At 44.0% G+C, this 12122-nt stretch overlaps 1 protein-coding gene across 1 annotated transcript in view; it reads left to right on the top strand.

The window, feature by feature from the left end:
• LAMC1 (laminin subunit gamma 1) overlaps window positions 1–6102 on the top strand; it is a 134144-nt gene extending 128042 nt beyond the window's left edge. Inside the window, exons 25-28 of the mRNA XM_032779468.2 lie at window positions 125–324; window positions 687–845; window positions 1512–1611; window positions 3164–6102. Coding sequence (XP_032635359.1) covers window positions 125–324; window positions 687–845; window positions 1512–1611; window positions 3164–3420 — 716 coding nt within the window. The 3' untranslated portion in view covers window positions 3421–6102. The remainder of the gene's footprint in view (window positions 1–124; window positions 325–686; window positions 846–1511; window positions 1612–3163) is intronic.
• The last annotated feature ends 6020 nt before the right edge of the window (window positions 6103–12122 follow it).

Raw genomic sequence — 12122 nt, 5'->3', positions numbered from 1 at the left:
CTTCCCTCCAATGTAAAGGTAGCATAGGCTGGGCTGCTTGCTAGGCTGCTAGCTGTTTCCTTGGCCTGACAAGTGTCTGAGCCTTCCAGAGCAGGACGCAAAACAATGCCTGAATTTTTATCAGATTTTGACAAGCGTGTGAATGATAACAAGACAGCTGCCGAGGAGGCATTAAAGAAGATTCCTGCCATTACTCAAACCATTGCTGAGGCCAATAATAAGACAAGGCAAGCAGAGCTGGCGCTTGGTAATGCTGCTGATGATGCCAGGGAAGCCAAGAACAAAGCAGACGATGCTGAGAAAATTGCTAATTCTGTCCAGAAGGTGAGACTCACAGCACCATTTGAATCACTCTTTGTGAAGTAGTGAAATTAACTGAGTAAATTTCTTTCTACTCCTGTCTGTCCTGCTGGGACTATGCACTTCCTTCCCTACTGAGTTGTGTTAAGCACATGGTGAGCTAACACGGTTTTCACTACCCACTGTGTAAAATCCAGGGAGTGAGATTAGTTGGTGTGAAATCTTCTGCTGAATTGTGTGGTTGAGCTTGCCTCCCATCAGAAATGGCACATACAGCAGAGAAACTTGCCCTGGTGCATTATGGGAGAAAGAAAGGGGTGAAGAATTTTCTTTTGTATCATGCATGTTCCACCCTTTTTTGAACCTTTTATCTACATTGGCCTTAGAATGCTGCCAATACAAAGTCCGAGGCCGACAAGACTTTCTCTGATGCGACAGAGCTAGACAAAGAAGTGGATGACATGCTGAAACAGCTGCAAGATGTCGAGAAGGAGCTGAAGAGGAAGCAGGAGGATGCTGATCAGGATATGATGATGGCAGGCATGGTGAGTTATTCTAGGAGCCGAATGCAGTGCGTGGGACAGTAAGAAGAGTGGATACTGGTATCAGTGGTGAGAGTTGGTGTGTTGGTTCTGTCATTCTTAGTATCTTATTGACTGTCCTGTTCCAAAAACATCTGGTTTGGATATCAAGTCCAGTTAGTGACCTTTTTTTTTTAACTAAGTTTTGTAAGAGAGAGGAAAAAAACAGGATTAGAATATAATGCCTCTTGTAACTTTAACTATAGAGCACTGCCACAACTTTATAGTCTGGAGACAGACTTCCATGACCTAAAATTTACCCCATCTCTAAACAAAGGAATGGTTGCAGCCCAATATGGTCTCTGTTGTCCAATGGAAGCCTCCTCCATTATTAGTTTTCCTATGGAAGGCTAATTAATTTCATTTTTATATTGCCCTGCTCTCCACACTCACACATCCAAGCTGTGATTCAGATCTGAGATTGAAAGGGGTTGGGGATTATCCTAAACAGAGGAGTCAGGGATACAAAACAGTGTGTGGAGACATATGAGATTAGCCCTTTGTGTCCTTGGGCAAGTTTCATGATCTAGGAGGGCAAGCATAGGGTGGGGAAGCTTGGCGATGCAGAGAGGCAAATCCATTATGACCACTTTGACATCATTGCATTTACACACACTTCTTTTTCTACAGGCTTCACAGGCTGCCCAAGAGGCAGAAGACAATGCGAGAAAAGCTAAGAACTCTGTTAACAGCTTGCTCACCATCATTAATGACCTTCTGGGACAGTTAGGTAGATATCTAAGTTAAAACTTTCCCCACTCCTAGCAGAATTCTGCTCCTAAACACACATGCCTTGTTCTTCAGAACATTGTTTTATTGCAGAAGCTGGAAAAAAGTAACAATTGGATTAGCTTGGCATCTAATGGTCCATTAAATTTATTTCTGAATCAGTTTTTGGTGGGTTATCCTCAAAAGACTCACTGTGTATGTGCTGTGTTCGTTGCTGCTTTGTGTGAGCATTGCAGATGTGATTCTTCTAGTTTTGCTGTGTCTGAGACTGTTGCCCCTTGAGGTACAAAGAAGGCTGGTGTGTGTATGTGAGGAGCTCTCTTTTTCCTCAGTCATTTCCTATGCTCAGATTATATTCCTTTCTGCTTTTGGAGACTTAAATACCCGTTTTGGTTACTGCATCTCCTATGATGGTCGCCCAGCAGAGAAGGAGAGCAGAGAAATGATGAAAAGTCCTCTAGCTCCTGTTTGGTCTTAATGTTGCTGCTTGGAGGAGTCTAGAGCCCTTTTGACAAGCATGCCCTGGCTCCTTCAGGAAAGGGAAAGCTCCTGTTCAGAGCCGAAATGAAGGGTTGAGAGGGAAGGTAGTCCCTTCTACCCTCTTCTCTTTCAGCCACAGTCACCTACAAAAGGGGCAACAACAGAGTTTCTCCGATAGACATTGAAAGTAAAATGAGAGCATCAGCTGACTTTAAACACTACCGTAGCCTTCTAAAGGCAACAGGACATCAGTTAATTACAGTGGAAAATATTTTCCCTAATTCATTAAACCCTCTTCTTCCCCCCCTCTCCCCACGCTGCCCACCCTGGAGTTTTGTCCTTGTGCCATGAACAGCTTGTCGGAAGAATGGATATTCACAATAAATGCCTGGCTTTTTCAAAAGTTCCAAATTCTGCTACATCCAAAGGCTTGAGTTAGGATTTGCTAAATCCCTCCTATGTTTGTAAAGCCCTAGCCCAGCGACAAGTAGAGTAATTAAATGTATATTGCACAGTTGTGATTCATTCATAGGGATCATATAACCTTATAAACTATGGAAGTGAAGCTTGTGTTAAGAACCCGCACAACAGAATTTGACCTTTTATGATTAAATTACATTAAAGACAACATTTAAAAATGTATTGAAAACAAAAAGGGCCATATCCTCAGCTTGTATAAAGCAGCAGAAGACTTGGCCCACAATGTGTGCAGTGAGTTAAGATCATTTAAGTCAGCTGTTACCCATGAAGTATAGAGACTGGGTGATAGGCTTATTATTTATTTGTGGCGGGTTCAGGCAAGTGTGGTGTTTGCATCCAAATACAGAGGAACCCACTTAATCTGAAATGCCACCTTGTGAAGTGTAATGGTAGTTTTGCTTTGTTTCATGGTATTGAAAGTGCCAGTAGCAATTCCAGTTAGTATTAATGCTCTGTGAAAACAGTTATTTCACTGTAAGACGGTTCCACTGTATTAATCCATAATTTGCCCTCTCCTGTGTAAGAGCTTGAGAGCAGGCAATAGCCTCCTGAAGTGTTAGTGGAATTCACTGTGTGCACTGCTGGTTTTCTAGGGCAACTGGACCCAGTGGACTTGAACAAACTGAATGAGATCGAGGGTACCTTGAACACAGCCAAAGATCAGATGAAAGATAGTGACCTGGACCGGAAAGTGACCGAATTGGAGGATGCAGCCAGGCGGCAGGACGAAGCCATACAGGCCTACAACAGGGACATTGAGGATATCCTGAAAGACATTAACAACCTGGAAGATATCAAGAAGACCTTGCCGTCTGGCTGTTTCAACACCCCGTCCATCGAGAAACCCTAAGGGTGTGCTGGGGGTGGGGGGCGTTCCCCCAGTGACTGGTGGAGCAATTATTTGGCTATGGAGTGCCTTAACACACAGAGTACCTTCTTCGAATCCCCAGCTCTCCGCTGCTCACAGTTGCTGTCTTCTTTCCAAATCAGGAAAATTGCAAAGTTTTAAAGAGAAGCAAATTAAATATCCATTTTGGGGCATCAAAGGGTTTTTTATAAATTTTCTCTTCCTCAACACTCCACCTCTGCCCCTCTCTCATACACACTTCCCTTTGATTTGCACGAGGATGTGGCATGTTTTGGACTACTCTTACTGCGGTGCAGAAATGACCACATGAGCCGGTGTACAGTGGGGCAAACTAGCTCTCCTTTTTTCTCCTCTTCCCCCTAACATGTTAAAACCTCAGTCCCAGAGTTCGCTCTCTCTATGAAGGAAAGGGTTGGCTATCAAAGTATTATTACAATGGCCAGTATAGCTGCACTCATAAAGAACACTAATCCCCTTCCCCAAATGTTAACCATTTTTTAAAAAATCTATGTAAATTAGCGGCCAATCAAAATTTTTTGTACCCATCTACCAAATGGTTTAGCATCTCTCTAGAGTGCAATATATCCCTCTACTGAGAAAGATATACAGCCTCTAAAAAGAGCTTGAGGGAGGAAAGGGAGAGGAACGGGGTGATAGGTATCAACATTACTGTTGGCCTATAAACTAGAAATTTTGTCTCATATCCGTGAACAGCTGCCTAACCTAATACTCCAAGTAGGGAATCTTGCAAGTGATCAGCTCTGATCTCCTTAGTAATAGTCACTAGGAGCCTCAAAAGAAAACTTCCAGGGTTAGAGAGAGAGAGAGACAGATTTTTTTAAAGCCACTAAGATCTTTGAAGAAGAAAGCAGAGAGGTCTTACCAGTTAGTCTGTCTGAATATGAAGTTGATGTCTTCAGGTAGAAAATGGGTGTCTAAGATAGAGATGTAAGGGTCTGTCTCTCCATCCGCTTGCTATCAGGGGATAGTATTTTTACACTACAGTAGCAGGCTTGCCTTTGTCCAAGTCAAAAGTCATCCTATCCCTGTTTTCCTGCTGATCTGCCAGTCTTCCTACAATGCTGCAACAGATTGTTCAGGCCTAGCTCTGATGGCAGATATCCAGCCCGCGCAGTATTTCACACAGCTGCCACTGCTGCCTCTTTAGAATTTCTGTCCAACTCAATGTCACCTGCTCCCACTTAGTTAAGCTACCTTGTTGGTTGGGAGGAGGGGTTGCCTTTAACTCCTCCCCTTTGAGTTTTCTCATTAGATCAATCTGACACCCCCTGCCTTTGAGATCCATATATATCTATTCTTAAACACTATGCAACTTTGTACGTTTGCGTAGCGGGGAAGAAATTATTATCTGACACACACTGGTGCTATTAATTATTTCAAATTGATATTTTTGAGTGAATGTGGGTTTTTTGTTTTGTGTCTGTTTGTTTTATCATGATTATTGAGTGAGGAAGTCTATCTTTGTGTGTGTGTGTAAATATACTCAGTCCTATTTCCAGAATGGCACAGTCTGTTCTCCTCTACTTGCTTCCTCTTAACCATCACTACACATGCACCATATATCTCTTCCATTTATTATTCCTTTGGGGTCAGGCATCTCCCCTGGCCAGGCTCCTGCTCTCTTCCCTCCTTTCTGTTTGCAATAACTCTATTCTGTGGTATTAACAATAATCCGCTTGCCTGTGTGTGCAGCCCAACGGTGAGGCACCCAGCCTCTCTTCCAGAGCCAGCCCCAGCCCCCCGAAGGACTCTGAAGTGTGTAACTCATAAGAAACCAATTACCATCTTTGTTTCTGACTAATGAAAGTGAGATGCTGATTTTGGATGGTTGTGGCTTTGCTCCTGGGAGTTGCAGCACTATTATAGGCCCAGTAGAGGTCTAAATGCTGAATCTGTAGCCTTCCTACATGTGCGAGAAATGAGAGCACAGTTTGGGGCTCTGTACGGTATCAGGGACAGTGCCACTGGGCAGGGGAGAGTGGTTCCAGCCAGCTCTCATGTCTCCTGCTTCTTTCCCAGAGGTTGTTACAATTTACCAAAAACTGACTTGGAATTCCCCTGCCTGCGACTGCTCCTAATTCCACCAGTGGAGGAGAGCTGCCTTTGCCCGTTGCACTTCTGGACCTTTCTGGAAGATATCAGTATTTCCTGGATGGCTGCTCTGGTCCTGTGGCTGCCTCCTAACCATGTCACCTCTCTGCCAAGGCTGTGGAAAGAGCAGATACAAAGAGGCAACACCATGGCCTGGCTGACCTCAGGCGTAAGGTTTCTGGCTTTTCACTTTTTCTTAAGCTGTTTTTAACAGATTTTTATTTTTTAAAAAAAGATCTTTATAAGCAATCTCTTAATACACTACTGCCTTACAGCCCCATTATCTCATTGTATAGGTCCAGTTATTTCTTTGCATAATGTGATGACAAGAAGGCTGCTGGTAGAATGCTGATTGTCACAGGGAACACACAACAGTTCCCTCATTTTATTCTTGCCTGTGGCCTCCTCCATATGTGCCTTCACTTCAGCTTTTGCCTTAATCTGTGGTCATGCTGTCTGGGGCGGTGAACAAAATGCAACATTTTCAGTTTTTTTTATGTATAAAACAGTATTTCTTATTTATAATAAAGTCTGAATATTTGTAACCCCTTATACCGTGAGTTTCTTTGAGTGTTCCTTTATTTGGGGGAAGCGGATGACGACTTGGCATGTAAGGTTTGCCTCTAGAAGGCCAATGAATTCAATATGTGGGTTGGAATACAAACCGCCCCCCCACCCCCCCTTTTTTCTGCTGGGATTATTTTTGTTTATCTGCTTTGAGAGGACCTCATCTTAATCTTCTCTTGGGATTTGTAACAGTGAAGAGATCTTATCTCATGATGAGAACCATGAGAGGAGGAGTCTGACTTTGCTCTTGAGGGAATTGATAGGTGGACGTTAACGTTCTCTGAACTTTCGGAGGCAATACATATATGCACTATGTACCTTCTGCTGTCCCTGCTTTGTTTGATGTAGGCGGTAGAGCCCTGCCCGGGACTATTTTTTTTAATCCTGCTTCTGTCCCACCCAGCAATACCTTCTCCCACTCCCACCTGCTCTTGCATTTTTATCCCGCTCCCACCTACAAAATCCCTAGATTCTGCTTGAGAGAAATTATCCCCGCTACTGGAAAAAAAGAAAGAAAAAAAAAAAAGGAGGGAGGGAGAAAAAAGTCAGTAAATACATATAAAGAAAACATCAGAGTTACAAACCCGAGTTATGAACTGAGCAGTCAACCACACATCTTATTTGGAAGCAGAATTATGCAATCAGGCAGCAGCAGAGACAAAAAAGAGAAATCAAATACAGTACTGTACTATGTTAAACATAAACTACTAAAAAGGAGAGCAGATTTTTCTTCTACATAGTAAAGTTCCAAAGCTGTATTAAGTCAATGTTTAGCTGAAAACAACCATAATGTTTTGTTCAGAGTTACAAACATTTCAGAGGTATGAACAGCCTCCATTCCTGAGGTGTTCTTAACTCTGAGGTTCTGCTGTAAAATTGAATTCAGACACAATTTTTATCACTAAAAGAATAAAACAAATCTTTCTAAAACCATGTAAAAAAAAAAAAAAAGCTTTAACTTCTGTTACAATAGACATCAAATCTTTCTATCCCCTACTTAAATTTAAGTATTAAAACCTTTATTTTTAAAAAAACAAACGAACTTGCTTTACATTGCTGAGTTTGTATTTCTAACAAACCGATGAGAGAGTTAGTGTTTTCCCACAAATTACCGGTGTGGTTTTTTTGCCTACCCCGTCTGGCCCGCAACAAAATATATTTTACTCACTCCTGCAATTAAGGCAGCAGGTCCTGCAGGACCTGTGGGATCCCAGTCCTGCTGCAGGGCTCTAGTACTAGTATGTGGTCTCAATACAGTTACTTCTGAACTGACTCCACCACCCTCCTGCCAGAGAGAAGGCGCGATCCCATCTCAATGTTCCTTTTTAATGTCTTGCTTTACTTCCTCTTCTCTCGTCCTTCCTCATTTCAAGGATCTTTTATGAAGTTGAAAACATGCCAGTGTGGTTTACTGCCTTCAAGGGTCAGAGAGGAGGGCTTTCTTGTTAGAGGTACATCCTCCTTCAAGACAAGTCTGTGCCAGCAACAAAAATCCTGTCCTGGCCACCGTCCAACAAAGCGTGCAAGTTGAAAAAACAAAACCCCAAAGTGAGTTGCAAATGATTGTGGTGGTAATTAGTTCTCTCACTGCGCACGTGAAGGAGTTTTAGCTCTTTGGCTAAAAATAAAATCAGTTGCATGCTGCAGTTTTCCTTGTCACTGAAGGATAAGTGTATATGGTGTGGCCAGCTGGGCGAGTGGGGGTGCTCATCACTCATGGAAGAATGGAAGGGTAAGCGGTATGTTTCTTTGCACACTGTGAAGGTAAGGTCTGTTCTACCTTGATTGGAGAGGCTGAGGAGGAGAGGTGACTCTGAGGGTATGTCTACACTACAGGCTTATTCTGATTTTACATAAACCGGTTTTGTAAAACAGATGGTATAAAGTCGAGTGCACGCGGCCACACAAAGCACATTAATTCGGCGGTGTGCGTCCATGTACCGAGGCGTCGATTTCTGGAGCATTGCACTGTGGGTAGCAATCCCGTAGCTATTCCATAGTTCCTGGAGTCGTCTCCGCCCATTGGAATTCTGGGTTGAGATCCCAGTGCATGATGGGGCAAAAACAGTGTCGTGGGTGATTCTGGGTAAATGTCGTCACTCAATCCTTCCTCTGTGAAAGCAACAGCAGACAATCATTTCACGTCCTTTTTCCCTGGATTGCCCTGGCAGATGCCATAGCATGGCAACCATGGAGCCTGTTTTGTCTTGTGTCACTGTCACCGTATGTGTACTGGATGCTGCGGACAGAGGCGGTACTGCAGTCTACATAGCAGCATTCATTTGCCTTTGCAAGGTAGCAGAGATGGTTACCATCCCTATTGCATCATCTGCCATTGTAATTTGGCGATGAGATGACAGTTTTCAATCATTTTGGTGATGACAGTTATCAAGCATTTTGTACCGTCTGCTGCTGTCATGGGTGCTCCTGGCTGGCCTCGCTGAGGTCGGCCGGGGGCGCATGGACAAAAATGGGAATGACTCTCCACATCATTCCCTTCTTTATGTTTTGTCTAAAAATAGTCCTGCCTAGAATATGGGGCAAGTCTACTAGAGAGCCAGAGAGCAGAGCCGCTCCGTGTCAGAGCCCCAGAGATCCCACAGAAATGGTGAGCTGCATGCCATTCTAGAGGGTGTTCCTGCAACAACCCCACCCATTGCTTCTCTCCTCCCACACCCCTCCTGGGCTATCGTGGCAGTGTCCCCCCCCATTTGTGTGATGAAGTAATAAAGAATGCAGGAATAAGAAATACTGACTTTTTAGCGAGAGAAATGGCGGACCGCCTTTGCTCTATGATTAGTCAGCACCCCGCCCCGGACAGAATCTTTCTTTAGACCCGAAAGGGAGGGCGGGGCGCTGATGGAGCTCAGGCTCAGTTATATGGGACAGTTTCCAGCATTTGTACTGTCTGCCAGAACGAGGGAGTCATTCCCATTTTTTACCCAGGCGCCTGGCTGACGCTCATAGGCAGCCAGACAACTCATGGATGATATGACTGCTATCAGTCATTTTACTGTACATCTGCCGGGAAGGAGAGAGAGGAATGCTACTGTTTAGTCACTGCAGCACCCCGTATCACCAGCAGACATCCAGAGACACAGTGACATTGAGAAAAATGGCGAGAGAAACGAGGAAATGATTTTTTTCCCTATCGTTGAGGGGACCGGTAAATGCGACCATATTTCCCTGAAACTATGCGACAATGTTTTTGACCTTCAGGCATTTGGGGAGCTCACAAGAAGCAAATACTTTTGAGACTCGGTGACCTTGGATAGCTGAGTCTTAGTACCCTCCCTCCTCCATGAGCGTCCATTGGTTCTTTGCTTTCCGTTATGCTTTCACACAGCACTGTGCTGGGACTCTATCTAAGCCAGAATTATTTTCAATGCTTTATCAATTCGCTTCTTAACGATTTGATAGAACAGATTCATCTCTCCATAATATCAGGAACCAGATATCTCCCATACGCATCTGGAGCTCTTTTTGAATTTGACTGCATTCAACCCGTCTGATCAAGCTCCACGTGGGCAAACAGAAATGAATTGCAAAAGTTCGCGGGCTTTTCCTGTTTACCTGGCCACTGCATCCGAGTTCAGATTGCTGTGCATAGCGGTCACAGTGGTGCACTGTGGGATACCAGCCGGAGGCCAATACCGTCGATTTGCGGCCACACTAACCCTAATCCGACATGGCAATACCGATTTCAGCGCTACTCCTCTCGTCGGGGAGGAGTACAGAAACCAGTTTAAAGAGCCCTTTATATCGATATAAAGGGCTTGTTGTGTGGACGGGTGCAGGGTTAAATCGGTTTAACGGTGCTAAATTCGGTTTAAACGCGTAGTGTAGACCAGGCCTGAGCTGAAAGAACACCACCCTCTTCTGGGTTAAAGGAGATTTAGCTTCTATGTTTAAAATTAGGTCTTATGGAATAGGAAACCCCAATGATTCTGACATGCCCTGGGCTGTTCCGAGGGACCTCCACCAAGATCTGCAGTGGTGAGAAGGAAACTTCTGCTCCAGTCTCCCCAGCTTCTATTCATAAATTTCATAGACTCTAAAGCCATAAGAGAGGGACCATTATGATCATCCTGTCTAACTGCCTACAGACCACAGAATTTCACCCAGTAATCTCTACATCATCTATAATTTCTGGTTGCACTGGAGTGTATCTTTCAGAAAGCCATTCCATGACAAAGAATCCACCACACATACTGGTAAGCTGTTCCAATAGTTAATTACTTTCACCATTTAAGTTTTTTTTCCAGTTTGAATTTTTCTAGCTTCAACTTCCAGATTCTGGATTTTACTAATGCCTTAAATTAATTCCTAGGCTTGGCCTAAGTTAGGATTTCAAGGTGTGACACTAGCATCCAATGTCACCTGCTCCCATCTGGTTAAATTCCCTTGTAGGGTAGGGGGAGGATGTGCCTTTTGTTCCACCCTTTATTCGCCCTCTGAGAAGGTAGCAACCTCTGGAGTTTTCTCATTTGGATCAGTCTACTCGGTCCCACTTCCAGAGTGGTACAGTTTTGTTCTCCTTTACTTGCTTCCTCTGTACCTTGACGACTCATGCACCATTTATTATTCCTTTGGGGTCAGGTATCTCCCATGCCTGGATTCCTGCTCTCTTTCCTCCCCTGTGTTTGCAGCATCTATATTCTGTGGTATTGACAATAACCCGCTTGTCTGTGTATTAAGCTGAGTGACGGGGTGCCCTGCCTCTTCCAGCAGCACCGAAGGACTCTGAAGGAATTAGCTACCTTCACTGTCCGTGATTTGCAGAAGTGAGATGCTGATTTTGGATGGTTGTGGCTTTGCGTCTGAGAGTTGTAGGCCCAGTAGAGGTCTAAGAACTGAATCTGTAGCCTTCCTACATGTGCAAGAAATCAGAGCTCTGTTTGGGGCTCTGTACAGCATCATTGACAGTGCTACTGGGCTGGGCAGAGTGGTTCCAGCCAGCTCTCATGTTTCCTGCTTCTTTCCTAGAGCTTGTTACAATTTACCAAAATCTGACTTTGAAATTCCCCTACCTGTGAATGCTTCTAATCCCACCAGTGGAGGAGAGCTGCCTTCACCCATGCTAACTAACACATTTTTAAAGTCTAGTGTACTCTGCCTCTACCATTTTAAGACATGTTACTAGCAATGTGCATTGGATGCAGTAGATTTTCTAAACTTCTTGATTAACATGCTAACATCACATCTTTAAATCCCAGTTTAGAGTAGGCTTTTAAATGGGTCCAGAATCTGAATTAGACAGATTACCTTCTGTCCTGGTGAAAGGAACTCTGTGTCTGTTTGCGCTAGCACTTCCTACCGGTTTTCTAAATGTGGTCTCGTTTATCATATAGAAACACACAGGTTTAGTCAAGAGTCGGGAGCAGCTGGTTGGGTTCACTGTTCCAAAATATACCCTGGATTACAAATATCAGTGTTTCATGAGCAAACCTCATGTCTGTGGTTTTCGTTCATTACAAGTAGTGGAATATGATCAGAGGTTTGTACTGGAAACAATGCTGATCTTGTCTGGACTGTTGATCTCAAGGTTCTGTCTGCTTTCTGTGCCATCCAAGGTGCTGTGGGGAGGAAAGAGCCATTTCTGCCTTTTATCCCATCCCCAGACTTCAGGAGATCAAACCCGACCTGTAGACTGAGGGCTAGATCCTCAGCTCAGATAAATTAGTTTAGCTTTATTGACTTCAATGGAGTTGTGGCAATTTGCACTAGATAAGCAGACTTTTTCCTCTGCAGTTTCTGACCTACCACTTGTGGATGATTATGCCTTTCTCAAGGTGCTAGTATTTCAGGACTCCATCAGAGGAAGGTGTTCCTGAGAACCATCTTCCTCCCCTGTCTTTCTGATAGATGTCTGACACCCCTGTGCTCCCCCTTCAGAAATGACAGCAGCCAAGGATCTTTGGCCTTCTCTGCACCGCAAAAAATGTTTTACAGCAACAGTGCAGCTGTACTGGTGGCAGCAAATGTGCCAAGGAACATAAAGTTCA

Source organism: Chelonoidis abingdonii, chromosome 7 (assembly GCF_003597395.2).
Source record: "Chelonoidis abingdonii isolate Lonesome George chromosome 7, CheloAbing_2.0, whole genome shotgun sequence".
NCBI classification, from domain to species: Eukaryota; Metazoa; Chordata; order Testudines; family Testudinidae; genus Chelonoidis; species Chelonoidis abingdonii.
This window is presented reverse-complemented; position numbering and strand designations above follow the sequence as displayed.